Source organism: Schistocerca gregaria, chromosome 1 (genome assembly GCF_023897955.1).
Source record: "Schistocerca gregaria isolate iqSchGreg1 chromosome 1, iqSchGreg1.2, whole genome shotgun sequence".
NCBI lineage: Eukaryota > Metazoa > Arthropoda > Insecta > Orthoptera > Acrididae > Schistocerca > Schistocerca gregaria.
The window spans coordinates 640,598,310-640,621,329 of record NC_064920.1 but is presented as its reverse complement, the minus strand read 5'-3'; the positions used below and the strand labels follow the sequence as shown (position 1 = coordinate 640,621,329).

Below are 23,020 nucleotides of genomic sequence, written 5' to 3'. Positions count from 1 at the left end.
CTCCATATGAACTGTGGTATGGACGACCACTAGGCAACCTGAATCAGCTGAGAATCTTTGGAACAAAATGTTATGTGCATATGAACGAGTATTTTCGTTCATCATTTGATAACAAGGTTGTGCTTGGACATCAGTTGGGGTACTTAAATGACAGAGGTGGCCTTAGGGTCTGGATTCCATCTCAAAGAAAAGTTGTACTATGTCATGGCATAAGATTCAAGCCTGAAGCTGTATGCAATCTGCGCACTAGTGTTACTGAATTTGAAGTTATTGGTGAAGGTGCTGTTCAACAGAGTCAGCCTAATCAGACTTCTGATGAGAAAAAGGAATCAAGAGCTGTCAGCCAAGACGAAAGAACAGAAAGAGTAAGTGAAGTGGAAGAATACTTGGAGACACCATCAAGTTCTGGAGGAAGAAATATGGGGGAAGAAGATTTTGATATGGTATCAAGTTCGGAAGGAGTTTTGAGTGAGAAACGAAGAAATAAACGTGAGAGGAAGAAACCAGAATGGATGACCAGTGGAGATTATGTGTACATGGCTGGAACTCTGGTCATCATTGACAAGGATCCAAGCTCATATGCAGAAGTTTTGCACTCCAGCAATAAAAATCTGTGGCTGGAGGCCATTAATGAAGAATTAAAGCCCCTGAAAAAGAATAATACTTGGATATCATTTGAGTGTCCAAGTGGTGTACGGATCTTGCAAAATCGATGGGTCTTATGGAAGAAAAATGCATAAAATGGGAAAGTTAGCTTCAAGGATCGCCTTGAGGCCAAAGGACACATACAAAGGCAAGGAATTGACTATGAAGAAACGTTCAGCCCTGTTATGCGTTATGATACAATTCGGACAGTGTTGGCAGTGCCTGCTGCAGAGAAATTGAAGCTCGGCCAGTTTGATGTCAAAACAGCGTTTCTAAATGGAGTACTCGAAGAAGATGTACAAATGCAACAACCTGAAGGTTCTGAAGATAGTACTGGAAGTGTTTGTTTGCTGAAGAAAAGTCTGAATGGTCTCGAACAGAATCCACGTTGTTGGAACAAACGATTCCAAGACTTCGTGGTGAAGGTTGAATTTAAAAACGCTGATGCTGATTTGTGTCTCTTCTACTGTTGGAGCAACAAGAACTGTCTACATGATGCAATCTACTTATATGTTGATGATGGTTCAGTTGTGGGCAGCAACAGAGCACATAGTGAAGAGTTCATGAAAATGTTGAAGCTGCAGTTTCATGGAACTATAGGGACACTCAACAACTTTTTGGGTATGAAGATAGGTCAATAGCAGTGAACCAAGAAGGCAACACAAAGAAAATTCCAAACAGATTTGGAATTGCTGAGTGTAATGGAAAATGGTTCAAATGGCTCTAAGCATTATAGGACTTAACATCTGAGGTCATCAGTCCCCTAGAACTTAGAACTACTTAAACGTAACTAACGTAAGGACAGCACACACATCCATGCCCGAGGCAGGATTCGAACCTGCGGCCGTAGCGGTCGCGCGGTACCAGACTGAAGCGCCTAGAACCGCTCGGCCACTCCGGCAGGCTCAGCCCTTTTCAATCTATCCCTGGCATGTGCGATAGGGTTCATGTATGGAGAACATGCTGGCTACTCTAGTTGAGCGATGTCGTTGTTCTGAATGAAGTCATTCACAAAGTGTGTATGGTGGGGGTGCGAATTGTCGTCCATGCAGACAAATGCCTCGTCAATATGCTGCCGATTTGGTTGCACTATCGGTGGGAGGATGGCATTCACGAATCATACAGCCATTACGGCACCTTCCATGACCACCAGTGGCATATGTTAGCCCCGCATAATACCACCCCAAAACAGTAGGGAACTTCCACCTTGCTGCACCCACTGGACAGTGTGTCTAAGCGTTCAGCTTAACTGGGTTGCGTCCAAACACGTCTCTGACGATTGTCTGGTTGAAGGCATATGCGACACTCATTGGTGAAGAGAACGTTATGCCAATCTTGAGCGGTCCATTCGGCATATTGTTGATCCCATCTGTACCGCACTGCATGGTGTCGTTGTTGCAAAGATGGACCTCGCCATGGACGCCAGGAGTGAAGTTGTGGATCATCCATCCTACTGAGCACAGTTTGAGTCGTAACACGACGTCCTGTGGCTACACGAAAAGCATTATTCTACATGGTGGCTTTGCTGTCAGGGTTTCTTCGAGCCGTAAACCGTAGGTAGTGCTCATCCATTGCAGTAGTAGCCCTTGGGTGGCCTGAGCGAGGCATGTCATCGATGGTTCTTGTCTCTCTGTATCTCCTCGATGTCCGAACAACATAACTTTGGTTCACTACGAGACGCCTGGACACTTCGCTTGTTGAGAGCCCTACCTGGCACAAAGTAACAATGCCGACGCGATCGAACCACAGTATTGACCGTCTAGGCATGGTTGAACTATAGACAACACGAGCGATGTACCTCCTTCTTGGTGGAATGAGTGGAACTGATGGGCTGTCGAACGCCCTCCGTCTAATAGGCGTTGCTTATGCATGGTTTTTTACATCTTTCGATGGGTTTAGTGACATCTCTGCACACTCAAATGGACTGTGTCTGTGATAAATTATCCACAGTCAACGTCTATCTTCGGGATTTCTGGGAACTGGAGTGATGCAAAACTTTTTTCATGTGTGTATCAGCCAGTGAACAAGCATTTGAGCTAATCTGGTTAAATGGATTCTTGTATGAATTGTTTGGAACTTCCAAACAAGTGTAACCTCCTACTCTGTATGTTGACAATGCAAGTACAGTAAAACTATCCAAAAATCCAACATGTCTTCGAAAATTAAAGCACATAGAAGTCTGCCACTTCTATGTCAGGTAAAGATTCTTGAATCTGGATCTTGAATTAGAACACATTGACAGGACCAACCAGTTAGCTGATCTACGATCCAAGCCACTAGAAAGGGTTCCACTCTAGATGCTACTTGAAAGAACTGGAGCGCAGGCGATTAAATCCATGTGAAATTGAGCACTCACCTTTTATTTTTCTTTGGAGGAAGTGTCAATTTTAAAATAGAAATGAAATGTATTGTAATAACTGTGTAATCAGAGATTTTCAAATCTTTGTCATACGTGTACAATTGAATCTTCAGACAGTACAACAAAGAGTGTTCGTATTTGTCGCAAAATTTAACGTTTGTGTGTGTGTGTAATGGTTATCCGTGAGGAACAACGTTTTTGTAAATCTTATGCACCTTGTAATTTGTTTCAGGTAAATAATCTTAACAGACATGATTTTGCACTCTGTATCCACGGTTGTCGGATTTATTTGGCTCGCAAAACATACAGTTTATTCACAAAAATGGATGCGAATAAAATTCCTATATTAGTTCTGTTAAAACGAATATTTCCTTTCCTGACGGTATGCTAGTTATGTAGTTCTCTTGGTGGTGCACATAAATAAAAACTTTAATATCTGTGAACGTATAAGACAAAAATGGAAGATTCATCTCCACCTAGAAAAAAACGTCTTATAAAAGTTCATCAAATCAGAAATACTCACTCCTGACTGAGGGCGCACGTTGTTGTTGTTGTGGTCTTCAGTCCTGAAACTGGTTTGATGCAGCTCTCCATGCTACTCTATCCTGTGCAAGCTTCTTCATCTCCCAGTACCTACTGCAACCTACATCCTTCTGAATCTGCCTAGTGTAGTCATCTCTTGGTCTCCCTCTACGATTTTTGCCCTCCAATACTAAATTGGTGATCCCTTGATGCCTCAGAACATGTCCTACCAACCGATCCCTTCTTCTGGTCAAGTTGTGCCACAAACTTCTCTTCTCCCCAATCCGATTCAATACTTCCTCATTAGTTATGAGATCTACCCATCTAATCTTCAGCATTCTTCTGTAGCACCACATTTCGAAAGCTTCTATTCTCTTCTTGTCCAAACTATTTATCGTCCATGATTCACTTCCGTACATGGCTACACTCCATACAAATACTTTCAGAAATGACTTCCTGACACTTAAATCTATACTCGATGTTAACAAACTTCTCTTCTTCAGAAACGCTTTCCTTGCCATTGCCAGTCTACATTTTATATCCTCTGTACTTCGACCATCATCAGTTATTTTGCTCCCCAAATAGCAAAACTCCTTTACTACTTTAAGTGTCTCACTTCCTAATCTAATTCCCTCAGCATCACCCGACTTTATTCGACTACATTCCATTATCCATTATTTTGTTGATGGTCATCTTATATCCTCCTTTCAAGACACTATCCATTCCGTTCAACTGCTCTTCCAAGTCCTTTGCTGTCTCTGACAGAATTACAATGTCATCGGCGAACCTCAAAGTTTTTATTTCTTATCCATGGACTTTAATACCTACTCCGAATTTTCCTTTTGTTTCCTATCACTGCTTGCTCAATATACAGATTGAATAACATCGGGGATAGACTACAGCCCTGTCTCACTCCCTTCCCAACCACTGCTTCCCTTTCATGTCCCTCGACTCTTATAACTGCCAATTGGTTTCTGTACAAATTGCAAATAGCCTTTTGCTCCCTGTATTTTACCCCTGCCACCTTCAGAATTTGAAAGAGAGTATTCCAGTCAACATTGTCAAAAGCTTTCTCTAAGTCTACAAATGCTAGAAACGTAGGTTTGCCCTTCCTTAATCTAGCTTCTAAGATAAGTCGTAGGGTCAGTATTGCCTCACGTGTTCCAACATTTCTACGGAATCCAAACTGATCTAGTTTTTCCATTCGTCTGTAAAGAACTCGCGTTAGTATTTTGCAGCTGTGATTTATTAAACTGATAGTTCGGTAATTTTCACATGTGTCAACACCTGCTTTCTTTGGGATTGGAATTATTATATTCTTCTTGAAGTCTGAGGGTATTTCGCCTGTCTCATACATCTTGCTCACCAGATGGTAGAGTTTTGTCAGGACTGGCTCTCCCAAGGCCGTCAGTAGTTCCAGTGGAATGTTGTCTACTCCAGGGGCCTTGTTTCGACTCAGGTCTTTAAGTGCTCTGTCAAACTCTTCACGCAGTATCGTATCTCCCATTTCATCTTCATCTACATCCTTTTCTATTTCCATAATATTGTCCTCAAGTACATCGCCCTTGTATAGACCCTCTACATACTCCTTCCACCTTTCTGCCTTCCCTTCTTTGGTTAGAACTGGGTTTCCATCTGAGCTCTTAATATTCATACAAGTGGTCCTCTTTTCTCCAAAGGTCTCTTTAATTTTCCTGTAGGCAGTATCTACCTTCCCCCTAGTGAGATAAGCCTCTACATCCTTACATTTGTCCTCTAGCCATCCCTGCTTAGCTTTTTGCACTTCCTGTCGATGTCATTTTTGAGACGTTTGTATTCCTTTTTGCCTGCTTCATTTACTGCATTTTTATATTTTCTCCTTTCATCAATTAAATTCAATATTTCTTCTGTTACCCAAGGATTTCTACTAGCCCACGTCTTTTTACCTATTTGATCCTCTGCTGCCTTCACTACTTCATGCCTCAAAGCTACCCATTCTTCTTCTATTGTATTTCTTTCCCCCATTCCTGTCAATTACTCCCTTATGCTCTCCTTGAAACTCCGAACAACCTCTGGTTCTTTTAGTTTATCCAGGTCCCATCTCTTTAAATTCCCACCTTTTGCAGTTTCTTCAGTTTTAATCTACAGGTCATAACCAACAGATTGTGGCCAGAGTCCACATCTGCCCCTGGAAATGTCTTACAATTTAAAACCGGCGCACGTATATTTACATAACATCAAATATTACATAAATTATTTCTATTAATTTCATATGAACCTTCCAGAACCTTTTAGTAAAAGCGAATGTGAAAAAGAAATTGAAAATAATTTGACCGGAATCATCGTCCTATCTGGTACGAGTTCTCAAGCACAGATCTTCAGCCAAATAGGCTATGCCACATTTCACAGTTCACTATCCACTTTATCTTTACTTTAGTCCCCAAATTGTTCTTCATATTTAATAATTCATAATACGAACGACACATTTTTATAAATCTTAGATGGATCGTTGCTTACTCTTGTTACAAACGAGATATAATGCGAAAATAATTAAAAAAACTTTAATCACCAATATGACGTTTACCGTCAGTTTCTTACAACAGCTCGTATCGATAACGATTCGTTCTCGAGACATTCATCGTATGGTGCTTATACCCGGATCATAACAAAGTCATTGACAAAGCATAGTTGAGCGTGGAAGGGGGCGACGTTGTCGATTTGCCGGTGTATACGCACGCATTATGATTCAAGCAGCAACGGCAGCTCTTTTGCAACAAGCAGGATGAATCACGTTCACTTACCGTATTGGATACATTAGGGATGTTAAAATGGATCTGAATTGTTCATGGAAATACAATAACAAACATCATTGGTATAATATAAACTGCTTGAGTACTTATCAATCACTGTAGCATGCATGCATAGTGTCATACTTGTGCAGAGGCGTATTCCTTATTAGTGAGATAAGATTTATGCAGTTCACGCCATTCAGTCAATGATAAGAAGTGAAAACACAAAAATAAAGATGAATTAAGGCAAAGGGAAAATGCCACTTAGTTCAGAATCACTTTCTTCCTGGACATTATCGTTATCTGAGCTCGGATCCGTGGATAAGGCATTGAAGTTTCCCGCGAATGTAATTATATTTTCTATACTACTCTTGGCACGCAATTCATTTTTCCGCGTTTCTTTAACAACCGTTTCTGTGTGCTACATTTCTCTACTTCTCTGGAGTTATTTGTGCCACTGCTTCCTCTAACAGTCTTTGAATTTATGCCACAGTGAAGCTTTTGTTACATGTTGCCACATAATTTTTAATTTGTGCCCAAATCATTTCGACGGTGTTAAAGCGGCAGTGATATGGTGGAAGCCTAAGAAACCTGTGGCCATGTTATATGGCTACCCTGTCCACAACATACTATTGAAACTATGGCTTATTTTTATTTACTGTTTCCATGAGCTCCGCCTTACAAAAATCGTCCTGAATTTTCATGCTGTGGCGTTTCAACCATTGTGCAAGGTCGGATTTTTTCGTGGCCATTGTTGGAGATTTACCTTTAATAACTGAATGGTAGGGGGCATTAGCTTTTACAATGACAGACGGCCAATTTAAGTTTACCAGTAGCTGCAGCTTGAACCACTTCAGAAAACTTTTGTGTTTCATATCCTCGTGGTAGTTGTTTATTGTCCTCGATTCGTAAAAGAGGGGACAGTTAGGCACCAAACCAGATGCAGTTCCAGCATGCAAGACAATAATTCTTGTGCCCTTCCCCACCGGAACAGCAGAACTTCCACATTCTTTTCTGACAGAATGACCGACGTTTATCGCGGTTTCGTCGAGGCACACAGTGTCTTCAATTGGAATTTTAACTACAGTTCTTAGAAATCGACGACGCCAAGTTATTGTATGATTATATGATAGCGGAACAAACACTGTTAGCAGTTACTTCTGTAAAATATCTGGGAGTATGCGTGCGGAACGATCTGAAGTGGAATGATCATATAAAATTAATTGTTGGTAAGGCGGGTACCAGGTTGAGATTCATTGGGAGAGTCCTTAGAAAACGTAGTCCATCAGTAAAGGAGGTGGCTTACAAAACACTCGTTCGACCTGTACTTGAGTATCCAAAGAAGAGCGGCGCGTTTCGTCACAGGGTTATTTGGTAACCGTGATAGCGTTATGGAGATGTTTAGCAAACTCAAGTGGCAGACTCTGCAAGAGAGGCGCTCTGCATCGCGGTGTAGCTTGCTGTCCAGGTTTCGAGAGGGTGCGTTTCTGGATGATGTATCGAATATATTGCTTCCCCGTACTTATACCTCCCGAGGAGATCACGAATGTAAAATTAGAGAGATTCGAGCGCGCACGGAGGCTTTCAGACAGTCGTTCTTCCCGCGAACCATACGCGACTGGAACAGAAAAGGGAGGTAATGACAGTGGCACGTAAAGTGCCCTCCGCCACACACCGTTGGGTGGCTTGCGGAGTATGAATGTAGTAGTTACGATGTTGCTTCTCTCCTTTATAATTTTCCGTTCATTAATTTTTTTATACCGAAAAACGATGAGTCTGACAACCGTTAACAAAGACGTTTTTCTGCCACTGAATAACTGTTTCATGAAGAGTAATGGGCAGTTTTTAATAGTTGTATGTGTTTTTCTCTTATAATATCCATATGTGTTGCGATGAACAGCATCTAATTGATAAGAGTCCTAGTTTGTTAGACGTGGTTCTGTTCTTCTCTTTTTTCCCCGTGTCCGCTTTTTGGATGAAGTTGGCTACTGCACAGTAGGGAAAGAAGCACTCTGCCACGCAATTAGTAGAACAGCTACATTGCGCGCCAAAATACCAGGCAAGCTCAGTCGATAGAGCATGAGACTTTTAATCTGTGTAGTGAATTCGCGCCCCACGTTGGGCGCCAGTGTAGCTGTTTTACTAACGGCATGGCAGATTTGCAGGACCTAATTCATTTACACTGCGACTAAAACCTGGTTATTCTGATCCGGTTATAGAAACAGGATATATGTATAACATAAAATCCATTCAATACGGGGTTCTTCTCGCTACGGTCGCAGGTTCCAATCCTGCCTTGGGCATGGACGTGTGTGATGTCCTCAAGTTAGTTTGGTTTAAGTAGTTTTAAGTTCCAGGGGACTGACGACCTCAGATGTTAAGTCCCATAGTGCTCAGATCTATTTTGAATCTCGGGGTTCTTCTGAACACAACAAATACAATATGGGGTCTTGCTTTCTACTTGTACCGTAGGGAGCATTCTTGCTTCGTATTAATCCTACTGTACATGGTATTTGCCGAAATATCGAAGAACGTATCTTGTGTTTCACGTGACGAAATGTCGTCTCAACGAGAAACAGCTGGAAGTGACGACACAAAACTCATGTCAACGTTAGCTAACTCGTTCCGTATGCCGGTGGCGTTAGAGGAGCCTGCAAGAGACAGGAAAAAGGCATTGTTGTTGCTGATAAAAGCAGGTGCCATTTTAGCACAGGTAATGCACTGTTTGTGCTTGCCCTTTCTCTTTTTTAAAATTCTAGCTGATGTTGAGATACGAAAACTGCATATCAAACGAGCTGAATCAGTGCAGGATAGGCACTGGCGTTTCTGATGTTCTAGTTCTTTCGAATACTCTTTTTACAGGGTGTTTCAAAAATGACCGGTATTTTTGAAACGGCAATAAAAACTAAACGAGCAGCGATAGAAATACACCGTTTGTTGCAATATGCTTGGGACAACAGTACATTTTCAGGCTGACAAACTTTCGAAATTACAGTAGTTACAATTTTCAACAACAGATGGCGCTGCAAGTGATGTGAAATATATAGAAGACAACGCAGTCCGTGGGTGCGCCATTCTGTACGTCGTCTTACTGCTGTAAGCGTGTGCTGTTCACAACGTGCAAGTGTGCTGTGGACAACATGGTTTATTTCTTAGAACAGAGGATTTTTCTGGTGTTGGAACTCCACCGCCTAGAACACAGTGTTGTTGCAACAAGACGAAATTTTCAACGGAGGTTTAATGTAACCAAAGGACCGAAAAGCGATACAATAAAGGATCTGTTTGAAAAATTTCAACGGACTGGGAATGTGACGGATGAACGTGCTGGAAAGGTAGGGCGACCGCGTACAGGAACCACAAAGGGCAACGCGCAGCTAGTGCAGCAGGTGATCCAACAGCGGCCTCGGGTTTCCGTTCGCCGTGTTGCAGCTGCGGTCCAAATGACGCCAACGTCCACGTATCGTCTCATGCGCCAGAGTTTACACCTCTATCCATGCAAAATTCAAACGCGGAAACCCCTCAGTGCCGCTACCATTGCTGCACGAGAGACATTCGCTAACGATATAGTGCACAGGATTGATGACGGCGATATGCATGTGGGCAGTATTTGGTTTACTGACGAAGCTTATTTTTACCTGGACGGCTTCGTCAATAAACAGAACTGGCCCATATGGGGAACCGAAAAGCACCATGTTGCAGTCCCATCGTCCCTGCATCCTCAAAAAGTACTGGTCCGGGCCGCCATTTCTTCCAAAGGAATCATTGGCCCATTTTTCAGATCCGAAACGATTACTGCATCACGCTATCTGGACATTCTTCGTGAATTTGTGGCGGTACAAACTGCCTTAGACGACACTGCGAACAACTCGTGGTTTATGCAAGATGGTGCCCGGCCACATCGCATGGCCGACGTCTTTAATTTCCTGAATGAATATTTCGATGATCGTGTGATTGCTTTGGGCTATCCGAAACATACAGGAGGCGGCGTGGATTGGCCTTCCTATTCGCCAGACATGAACCCCTGTGACTTCTTTCTGTGGGGACACTTGAAAGACCAGGTGTACCGCCAGAACTCAGAAACAATTGAACAGCTGAAGCAGTACATCTCATCTGCATGTGAAGCCATTCCGCCAGACACGTTGTCAAAGGTTTCGGGTAATTTCATTCAGAGACTACGCCATATTATTGCTACGCATGGTGGATATGTGGAAAATATCGTACTATAGAGTTTCCCAGACCACAGCGCCATCTGTTGTTGACAATTGTAACTACTGTAATTTCGAAAGTTTGTCTGCCTGAAAATGTACTGTTGTCCCAAGCATATTGCAACAAACGGTGTATTTCTATCGCTGCTCGTTTAGTTTGTATTGCCATTTCAAATATACAGGCATTTTTGAAACACCCTGTAGTTTGTTGGTAGAATCCTTTTATCTCACAGGCACTGAATCTAGGTAATACAGAAATGAGGTTTCTTTGGCCTTTGAAGGAGACAGTTGACCTTGATACTAATGAAAAACGCAGAAACCACAGGCTTAATCATGAGCCAACCGCTGTGGTGAGCGGTTCTAGGCGCTTCAGTCCGGAACCACGCTGCTGCTACGGTCGTAGGTTCCAATCCTGCCTCAGGTATGGATGTGTCTGATGTCCTTAGGTTAGTTAGGTTTAAGTAGTTCTAAGTCTAGGGGACTGATAACCTCAGATGTTAAGTCCCATAGTGCTTAGAGCCATTTGAACCAATTTTGCTTAATCATGCTTGTTAAATATAATTGGCAGATGATGTTTAATCAGTCTCAGTAAATATTTGCTTTATAACATCTATCAAGATCCCCTTGCAGTAACGATAAAATGGTACCTTTGTACAATGTACCTTGTTAGACTAAATGTAATGGTGGTGTCCTGTGACGCTGTCTTATAAGCTTACTCGCTTTTCTATTTGCAATTTGCATGTACAAGCGTTGACTGAAAAGTAATGCCTCCACCTTCGTAATTCTTCAACAGTTGGCAGCATTGGTATGAGGCAGGTACTGGCTTATTCGGTAGCCTCTTCTCTACAGCTCCAGTAGGCGGGAAGCCTTAGCATTGAACGGACGTGTTGCAGTGTTAAGTATGGAACTCTGCGCAGACGGTCGGTCAACGTGATTTAAGGAACGTGCAGTCATTGAATTCTTGGCAGCAGATGGTATCACCCCAATGAGATTCATCAGAGAATGAAAGCAGTTTATGGTGACTGTGTTGATGTGAGTACTGTACATCGTTGGGAGAGTAAGTTTAAAGATGTTGAGGCAGGAACATCTGACCGCGTGACAAACAAAGAGTTGGACGTCCTGTGACAGCAACCACCGAATTTCACAAGCAAAATGTTGACTGAGTGATTTAGGACGATCATCGTATCACTCAGAGAGAAATTGCAAGCACAGTTGGCATTTCTCAAGAACAAGTGGGTCACATTACTGCTTTACTTTTAGATCTGTGCACGATGAGTACCCTGGATGCTGACTCCTGAAATGAAGGCGCACAGACTTGAAATCTGCCAGAAACTCCTCTCACATTACGACAATGAAGATGACGCCTTTCTCCATTAAACTGTGACAGAAGACGAAACGTGGGTACACCTTTACACCCAGGAGACGAAATGTCGGTCTATGGAATAAAGACACAAAGACTCACCCCAGAAAAAGAAATTCACGACGCACCCCTCAACTGGAAAAATCATGGCCATAGCGTCATGGGACGCAGATGGTGTCATCTATGTTGATTTCCTTGGTCGTGGATCAACAATAAATTCAGAGCTTTACATCACAACGGTGCAAATGCTGAAATTCCTTGGTCGTGCATCAACAATAAATTCAGAGCATTACATCACAACGGTGCAAACGCTGAAACGACGCCTAACAAGAGCCCGAAAGGAAAAGGGAAATGTTTTCCTAACATGACAATGCCAAATTGCACACTTCACATGCCACCATAGCAGAACATAAGAGACTGAATCTCACCACCGTACAGCATCCTCCACACAGTTCAGATTTAGCGCCATCTAACTTCCATCTTTTCCCGGTAGTGAAAGACGATATTCGGGGACGTCATTATGCTTCTGGTGAAGACATTGAGAGAACTGTGGGACTGTGGTTGCGGAAACAGAGTGTCAATTTCTTCCGTGGTGGCTTCAGAAAACCTGTTAATCGTTGGCAGAAATTTATCCAATTGTCTGGTGATAATGTGCAAAAGTGAGTATTTGTAGTTAAAGATCACATTCTAAGGTATATTTCTGCGTTTGATTTATTAAAATATTCCCATCCAAACATAATTAACGAAGGTGGAGGCATTACTTTTCAGTAGGTTTTTCTTCACACCTCACAAATTCGAAAATACCTTTATTTCATTTCCTGTATAGATCTAGTGATGACTGTGAGGTCTAAACCAGGTATCCGTGCAATTAAAGCCTGACCAAGCCTACAAGATTTTTTGGTAACACTTAGCGGATTGTCACAAACCCTTCATTATCCAGGTTGCAGTATTCTGTCTTCAGAGGTAAACGCCCTATTTTATATGAACTACTAGTATTTTGGAGAAATTTATTTTCCGGCTTTAAATGCAAATTTTCAGTTGGTTACGACATTCTGAAGAGCTTTTCTTTTTAATGTGTAACATAACATTTCACTATGATCTCAAATAAGTGATAACTCGCTGCTTCTTAGCTCATCTTACTTACTACACAGTGAGGCAAACAAGAACATCAAAAAATTCACATAAACTGCTGATTTAAATGCCGGCTACTGTGACGGAGCAGTTCTAGGTGCTTTAGTCTGGAAGCCCACTGCTGCTATGGTCGCAGGTTCGAATCCTGGCTCAGGCATGGATGTGTGTATAATATGCATCTTGTACGGGTAGTGGTGGAGATCATTCTTCAAATTCGTTCTCACTGATCAATAGCACAGAAAATGTTCTGCACTATGCTGTCTAGCTGATTTTCACTGGCTTTTTTTTTGCAAAGAAACTTCCTGGCAGATTAAAACTGTGTGCTAGAGCGATACCCAAACTCAGGACCTTTGTCTTTTGCAGGCAAGTGCTTTACAATATGAGCTACCCAAGCACAACTCATGACTCATACTCACAGCTCCAATTCCGCCAGTAACTCATCTCCTATCTTGCAAAGTTTCGTGTGCATGATAAATATCTTTTTCGCTCTGACTTCATTTGATGTTGCCATCTTTTATTTTTTTTTTTTCAGTGCTACCAGAGACTTTAACATTTCTCACCCGATGGCTGATAGCATGGGAAGATGCCCCAGGAACTCATGGAGTAAATGAAGCTCTTGATTGAAAGCCCTTTGAGCTCCAACAAAACTATCCAAATGTTTGTAATACACCTTTACACCAAACACATATTGTGCCTGTGACCAACACTTCATGTCTACTAAAACTTCCACCTGTCTGCATCACCCACTCCTGTAACCTCTCGTCATGTCCACCAGCCAGTACTCAAATTTACCCATTTGAGTGCCTCACTCTGTACGTAGCATCTTCTTATTTCTGAATTTGTCAATAGAATTTTTTGTATTGTAAAATGACCTCTGTCTGGAAGTTGAGAAGACCAATTTCTTAGAAATTTTGTGTTGAATTGCTACTTTTCTTAATTAAATTACATTTTGAAATAGTTGCCTCCCTGCTAATCCAATGTGATGCAGCAGTCTCTCAACACAGTTGAAGACACACTGAACAGACATTAAAGCCCCAGGCAGGTGGCAAATGAACAAAATATGCCATTGTCTACATGGTAGAATATGAAGAGCCACAACTGCAATAATTTTTTTTTTATATGTAAATAAGGTTACCGGTTTCAGTCTGTTTTAGACCATCTTCAGACCTGCACCATGATGGTAGACAGTGACTGTTAACAGAGAAGGTGCTACACCTCCACAAACGTTAGCATTTGGGAGCGTGTAGCACCTGCTCTGTTAACACCACCATCTACAATCATGGTGAGGTCTGAAGATGATCTAAAACAGAACAAAACTGGTAACCTTATGTTCAAAAAATGTTTACTGTGATTGTGACTGTTCATATTCATTTTCACTTTCATTGAATGCTTCCACCATCCTATTCAGCAGATTCCTCACAGTGGTCTAACCCATTTCCTCATGCACCTTAAGTATTTTCAAGACAGTCAACTAAATGCAGCATTTCTTGATTTCCAGAAAGCATTTGACTCAGTACCACATATACACTTGTTATTAAAAGTACAATCCTATATGGTAAAAAGCAAAATTTGTGACTGGAGTGAACATTTTTTGGTAGGGAGGATTCAGCAAATTATCTTGGACTGAGGATTGTCAACAGATATGGAAGCAACTTTGGATTTGATTCAGGAAGTATGTTGGAAGCCTTCCTATTCATGTTGCATATTAATGACCTTGCAGACAATATTAATTTTAACGTCAGACATTTTTCATATGATGCAGTTAAATTATGAAGCAGGAATTTTCAGTCAGATCTTGGTAAGATTTCAAAGTGATGCAAAGATTGGTAACTTGCTTCAAATGTTCATAAATGTAAAACTGTGTACTTTGCTAAATGTAAAAAATGTACTGTATGGCTATCACGTCATTTTTTAACTCATTCAAATTCATAGGTGAAACACTTTGTAGGGGTATGAAATGGAATGATCACATAGGCTCAGTCACTGGTGAAACAGGTGGTAAAAATGAACATAGGTTTGTTTGATTCATAGAAGAGTTTCACAGAGATGCTGAAGAAACTTAACTATCAGAAACCCTAATAATTGGTTTTCCTGGTTGCAGGGCGTCAGGGTGTTGGCCCTGGTGAGCAGGACTGGGGCTATATAGACGTCCGTGATGGGGCACACATGTTCTACTGGCTGTACTACACCACTGCCACAACCGACTATGCCACGCGGCCACTTGTCATCTGGCTGCAAGGTGGGCCTGGAGCTTCCGGCACAGGTTATGGTAACTTCGAGGAGCTCGGCATTGTTGACACTGACCTCAAAGTCCGGAACTCATCTTGGGTAAGAGCTTCAATTTGCATTGCAGTTACATAATCAAAAATTGTTGAATAATTAAATTGCAGAAGTGTGATGTCACAGTAAACCTGTGACTAGATTTGTACCAGGCAACTTAAGGTGCAGCAACTAGCAGACAGGTCCATGTTTATAATGCAACTCCTGAGATCCAGACATTATGCTTGTGAATTCCTATGCTATTCATATATCAAAGAAATAAAATCAGTACAGAAGAATGTAACAAGAAATATTTTTATTTCTTGTGAAAAACGTTCTGTCTTATATGGCCTTCACTTCTTCTTTTGAAAACTGTAACATTCATATTTAATGTCATTTCAAAAGTTTGCTTCCAGCTTGGCATAGTCTGTCATCTACCTCTGAACAAATCACAAACAAGTCCAAAATTGTTCTCTGACTGCAAGAATGGATTAATGTTTCCTTCAAATAATTTCTTTCTGAGGAAACTTTGAAATGACATTGCTTTGTCACTATATATTACATCTAACCGTTTTTTAAATTTAAATCATCATTATGAAGCAGTATCTTTTTTTTTCTTCACGTACATGTGGAATGAGGTTCACAATGGAAAGGAGTTATTTGTTTGTACTTCACCAATATCAGACATGCAAACTGACATGCCATTGTCTCTTTTTATTAATAATGACCTCTGGAAACACCTTCAACTTTTAGAATTTCTGTTGATGATTTTTACATTTTCCTCTACTTCTGTAACCAGAGAATTAGGTGGTATTGATTTTTTCTGATGTAGGCCTTATTTTCTTCACTTCTTGCTATTCATTTCCTGAGAAAAATTCCTCTGAATAATTTTTGTCTGAGTTGACTGCAGGCTACAAGAAGATTAAAATAATGTACACAGAATTACAAAAACTGTCTGTAGAAAGTGCCTTGAGAAATAAATTGAGGGGGAAAAGGTAAATGCAGAAATGCTACCTACCTACACTACAGAGGATTGAAGCTACAGGAACCAAGTGGTCTAGGCCATTCCTTCAATAGTGATATGAGTTTGTATGCTGACATAATTGTGTTATAAGAGGTGTTGGATGTGTAATAACCGATTGTGAGAAGTTGCTGCCAAAGTGTGCTCTGGTGGCAGGTATTGGTCACTGTTACTCTACAGCGGTATTGCATTATATATCAAAACAATGGTACCAATGCAAAAATAGTACTTAAAGACAACAGTGACACTTCACTGTCTGCCACTCCCACCATACTATCCGTCCCCATCCCAGCCCTCCTTACCACCGCCCAGTTGCCACTCCCATCATGCACTGGTGCTGCTGCTCGCAGTGTAGTTTCACCTCTCTGAGACTGCAGACATGTGTGCAAATTGCGTTTGCATGAGTGTGTGTGTACGTGTGTCTATGTGTGTCTACTGCTGACAAAGGCTTAGTGGCCAAAAGCTTTGAGTGTGTGAATCATTTTATTGTGCCTATCGCGACTCAGCATCTCCACTACATGTTTCTGATCATTGTTTTTTTATTGTTACTACAGCAAGAGCAGTTAACTATCCTCAGCCCATTGCATCTCTTAGAAACATTTTCCCTCTTTTCACTATGGATAAACAGATTTCATGTCCACTTGCTTTTAAAGGGAGAATTATGGCTATTTTCAAAACTTTAACTTTGGTCTGACATATGCTCCTGGTATGAGCAATTTTTCTTCCACTCAGGCACAAACTGCCTTTTCATGTCACTACTTTTTGAGCATCCCAATATAATTTCAGGCTTTCTAGCTTTTTTTTTTCATTAGCCACCCATAAGGCAGACAAACCTCTGCTTCTGAACTAACCAACTACAAGCATTAAAATTTTCATCATGGCAACTGGCTCACTCAAACTGTACCAAAAGTCCTGTTCTCATGTTTGACAAAAATCCTCTGAAAGAAAGCTTTGTGTCTCTTACACTATACATTGAAAACTGTTGTCTGCAGCAGTGTAACACTTTGGTTAATCACAATTTCCATATATATCTGTGGTGACTTTGAGCACCAGTATTGACACTAGCCAACTATTCAACCACAGCAAATATAGACTTGGTTTATCTGTAGCCTAAGTTCATGACCTTTGATCACCAGTTCCCAGTTAACTCTCGAAGTGGGTGCATTGCAATAACATTTTAGTGTATGTTTGGTAGCAGTAAATGTTCACAGCAATAGTGTTGAATAATTTGCCAAGGTGTCTGTATATCATTCTACTCCACACTGGTTACATGCTATTCCTACACTGGTGACCCTAGACCACAGTACATCTGCCCTGTATTTAATGTATACACAGTCCACTACCAGGACAATGGATACCAATGATAAACCAGGAAGTTTCAGATATTTTGTTGAACCTGACAGTATTCTTCATGGGCTACATTGTACTATGAGTGATTCGGGATATGTCAAATGAGGAAGTGTGAGCAAAAGTTAATTCTTCCACTCTCCCATGTGTGCACTCGAACTCTCATCTCCACGTGGCATGAACTGCCACCTCACATCACAACAGTTCAGATCACCCCACCTCCTCTGGAACACCATCTGGGCCCTACACATGTAAGCCACCTTACTATCCTGCTGGACACCAGTGTTCACATGCAATGGCATTTGTCCAGATCGCCCTCCCCATTGATTTGTGCTACTGCAGCAGGCTCTCTGGTATTGAATCTGTTCCTATCTAACGGCAAAGCTTGGCTGGCTGAGCCATGCCAGTGTACATCTGCTTAACTGCTTCCAATATGCAAGAAAGGACTCCCATTGGACCATAAATTACACTTAGCAGATTGCATATATGCTTTGCAAATGGGCACCCACACTACCCAGCAACCACCAGCACTACATATTTGCTGGTAGTCATGTTGCACATCGAGTTGGCAGATGGCTTCTGAATGACACCATTCTCTTCCGAGGTTACCCAAGGCGCAGAACAGGGAGCAGCGGCAGTATCCTTTGATACATGATACTTGGAGCAGTGACAGCCGCCTTACTTTGCTACACAGCAGGCCCTGACTGACTGCTACTGGACCTTTCTGATGACACCTGACACCACCACAGCTTGTCATCAACTCCAGTTGGCTGCACTACACCCCTGACAACTGATGACAACAGGCGGCATGGTGTCACCTGCACCATGTAAGATGGACAACCAAGCACAAACGTTGCAGTGATGGTAGTTTCACACCTGCATTGGTACTGATGGACACAAGTGTCCCCAACTCTGCCGATGCCCAAACACCTTCCACAACCTACACTAGTGTCCGAGGCTGCTGCTTCTACAAAGTTCACCACTCACTTAACCCTGTGAACTACACCAGTTTGTCTGACCCATCTGTTGCAACAACCACAGGCTCTGTGTGCAGTCATCAAATGAAACAGCACTTTTTGGTGGACACAGGGTTGATAATTAATATGAGCCCAAATACCACCCTACCCCCTCTCACCCCTGACTCTGCCCTTACACTAAGAGCAGAAAATGCATTGATCATTGCCACTTACTGAAAGATCACCTGTGATACTGACCTTGGCAGTGCCAACACTTCTCATGGACATTTCTTTGTGCTAATGTCAATGAATCACTGATTGGAGCTGACTTCCTATGGCATTTCCATCTCTTCCCAGATTTATGAGAAGAAATGTTGCTCTGCAGACTAAGTAATGTCACCATCATGAGCACCATCAGATGACAACTGGCCCCACCTCGAGCACAACATGAGACACCTACCTTTCAGTGGTATGCAGGCTCCAACTGCTACAACCCTTCACCCAGAATCAACTTAAAGCAACAACCAACAGTAAATTGATATATGGAATGAATGCCTTACACTACAGGAGGAAAACTCCTTGCTTTAGAGGCTATTGCATAAGAGCCACATCAGCTACAAGCAGCAGAATCACAACTTAGAAGCCTTCAGACCTCACCTACCACCACCACAGAATAACTACTACCTCACGACTCAGGGCACAAACCCAGTGAACATGAGGCACATGCTGAAGGATCTCCATACCACAGTGAAGAAATTCTTTGCCAGCCGTAGCAACAACAACAAATACCATCATCTCAACAAATCATTGACTCAGCTGCTGCTCACCACGGACTCCACAGACACTACCAGTGACATTCTCACATGCCACTGCTTCAAACAAGTATTGGAAACCATCCAATGTCACATCGATCTGCTCAAGTCCTTGTGGATGTCACCCTTTACCAACAGTAAACAACCACCTTCAACAAACACTATGAATGAACAGGACAGTGCCAGTGAGACAAGTGATAGTGCAGTCGGTGTTTGTGAAACAAGTGGCTATGACAGATAAGCTCTCCCCCCAAATCCCCTTGCCTCCTTCCCACTACTATGGCATTAGTAATAGCATGGTGCACAGAATCATAACAACAGATTAACCACCTATCTCTTGCAAAGAGTGCTGCCTCTGCCCTGAGAAAAGGCAAATCGCCAAAGGCACTGTATATGAGTTACTTAACTTGTGCACCATCCATTCTTCAAACAGCCCTTGGGCTTCCCTATAAAAAGATGATGGTAATTTACAAATATGTGGGGACTACAGAATCCTCAATTCAATACTCGTACAATTCTTGACTGTTGCCCTATACCCAACATCAAGGACTTTACACATGAATTATTGGGTGTAACAATCTTCAGCATCATTGACTGCCAAAAGACATATCTGCATATACAAACAACCAATGAAGCCATTACTAAAACTGCCAGTATTACCCTTTTCAGGTGATTTGAATACTTATTCATGTCATACAGACTAAAATATGCAGCTCAGACATGGCAGCAATTCATCGATTCCGCCCTATGCAAATTCCTATTGTTTCCATTGACTGGAGGTTATACTGATATACTCTGCTTTGCTCCAAGAGCATGAAGACTATGTGCTGCAAGTTTTACACGCTTTAGAACAACCAGGAGTAGTCATCAACAGTGAAAAGTGCCACATGTGTCAGCAGAGCCTGTTCTGTTTCATCAGCAGGGATCGGACCAACAGAAGAAAGAATGCAATTCATACAATTCACTCCCAGGCCTGGTACCTACAAGGAGCTATGCAGATTTCTAGGAATGCTAAATTTCTACAGGCCTCACTTTCCGTAGGCAGCTAAAATCAGGCAGACCTCACCAGTGCCTTTCCAGAACCAATACCAAAGGAACTGAACTGTTCCATGGTTGGAAAAAATGTCACAGCCTTTCAAGGTGATGAAACAGCCACTGCAGAGGTCCATGACCCTGGGCCACCCCTCACCAATGACCCACCTCTCAGACAATGCTGATACTAGCAATACTGTCATTGACATTGGCATTCCACAAACAGGTAACTCTGTGCAATCATCCTTGTGATTCTTCTCATGCAAATTGAAGGGATTGTAGAAGTTGTCTGGATACAACCACAGACTACTCCCCTCTATGAGGCAGTAAAGTATTTCAGACAGAACATTGAGGGCTGCCCTCTCACTTTTTCACTGGCCTCTGCCCCTTAATGCATGCCATTCACAATCCTTGTTAGGATGTATCACCCCACCACTTGTGGCACTTTGACCTGACAGCGCAGTTCTTGATAGACATCCAGCACATGAATGGGAGGAAAATGTGATGGTAGACTACATTTCCTATATCCACACCATCAGTGTCCTAAACAATTAGGATGACCTAGCAAAAGCATAAGAACATGAAGACTTGTATCAACTCTTAGATAATCCCAACTCAGGCCAGCATCTCTACAAATAAAGCCCATTGGCTCTCACAACAAAGTTTTGTGTGCAACACTGCAGGGAAGACCATGCCCATTGGTGTGCATCCAATTAAGAAAAACAATTTTTGACAGCCTTTATAGCCTGTCACATCCCATGTATCAGCCCACTATGAGGCTCATTACAGAACATTTTGTTTGGCTGGGGGTTAAAGCAGACTATATGTGTTCCATGGCAGTGAAGAAAGACTGAATGGCATGCACCCCCTCCAAACACATACACTTGGGCTTAGTCAACCCCAACCCTAGTCCAAAGGCTGCAAATACGTCTTATTGGCTAGTGGCTGCATGAACTGTTGAGAAAAGTGATCCCCTCCAATGACATAACAGCCAAATCAATGGCATGGGCATTCATTAACAGCTGGTTTTCTCACTTTGCTTTACCCCTATCCATCACAACTAACAAGGGCCAACAATTTGAAATCCTCCCTCTTCACTGAGTCGTGCAATCTATTTCCTCCTGTCCATCACAAATGACAAGGCCCAACAATTTGAAATCCTCCCTCTTCACTGAGCCGTGCAAACTATGTTTCATGCAACATTTCCATACAAAGATCTACCACTCACAGAACAACTCGTTTGTGGAAAGATGACACCCAACTTTGAAGACTTCCTTAATGTGCCACTAAATGCAATGGACTTATCCTGGGTTCTGCTAGGCACTTGGGCAGCATACAAGGATGATCTCAAGTCCAATTTGCAGTGGTGGTGTATGGTAAATGCCTTACCCTCCTAGCATATTTAATCTTGCTGTCTCCACCACTTACAACCACAGTGTTAGTGCAGAACATCCAACACCTTATTAACAACTCCCTCACACCCCCACCATATACCAATGCATTTCCACCAACCTTTGTCCCCAAGGGGCTAAGGAAGTGCTTTCACATAATGCTAAGCAATGACATGGTCCATGACAACCTCCAACAATTATACACCAGCCCATAAAAAGTACACCAACAGGGTGAACAAACATTCTCAGTACCACAGAAGGACAAATCCACAACAGCACCCGTCCACTATCTTAAAGCGACCTGGGTGCTAATAGCAGAGGAGAAAATCTCTCTCTCCAACCCTCCTAGCTAGGGTTGTTACTTACCATAAGGATGACACATTATGCTGCAGACTTTCCAGCCCCACTACTTCCTGACGCTGCACTTCTTGGCATTCTAGTCCCTGCACACTCCGCCGGACAGTGTTCCTCTCTCCCCTCACCTGTAAACTGCTATCCCTTCCCCTTCCCTGCCCCATTCAAATTGTTGCTTCCATCCCATGTGACAGTTGCATTGTGGCCCACACTGCCGGAGTTGACAGTCATGTGTGCTTAAGGTATGTTTGCTTGTTTGTATGAATAGTGTGTGTTTCCTTTTGCTGATGAAGGCTTTGGCTGAAAGCTTTGTGTATGTGTCTTTTAATAGTGCCTGTCTGGAAAATTAGAAGTTAAATGTATGTATGGTAACAACACATATTAATATTGTTATTGCGTTACAGTCCTCCACCAGTGGCCAAAATTTCCAAAGAAGATACTATAAATTAATTATGGTCTCCATTACCTTTTTTAATTGACTCAGAAGCACTCCCTGTTTCTTACACTTCCTATTTGCTGACACTGTTGGCTCCATTGCTGGAAAAGGTGGTCCATTGAATTCTTGAATGCCAGCAGAGTTCTTCTGTAATAAAGTTGTTACACTGGCTTGCTGTTTTAATCTGTCTAATAATGCAATATAATAATTAATCTTTTTCATTGCCCAGACTGGCTACTAATTCTTTTGCCACAACTTGCACTATTACCTCTTGGAAGGCTCTCTTTCAACTAAACCCACCTTTCAAAATGATGGGTCCATTTTTTTTGTGCATATCTCTGTACAGTTTGCCTTTCACCATGCAACCTGTACAAGAACATATAGAGATGTGCAAACATAGTTGAAAAAATAGAAGAGTAGTA

General features: G+C 42.0%; 1 protein-coding gene across 3 annotated transcripts in view; it reads left to right on the top strand.

Moving 5' to 3' along the window:
* The window catches only part of LOC126360538 (retinoid-inducible serine carboxypeptidase-like), a 162,201-nt gene that overhangs the window by 14,748 nt on the left and 124,433 nt on the right, over window positions 1-23,020 (top strand). For all 3 annotated transcript variants that reach the window (XM_050007721.1, XM_050007720.1, XM_050007719.1), the window contains exon 2: window positions 15,092-15,318. In XM_050007721.1, coding sequence (XP_049863678.1) covers window positions 15,092-15,318 — 227 coding nt within the window. The remainder of the gene's footprint in view (window positions 1-15,091; window positions 15,319-23,020) is intronic.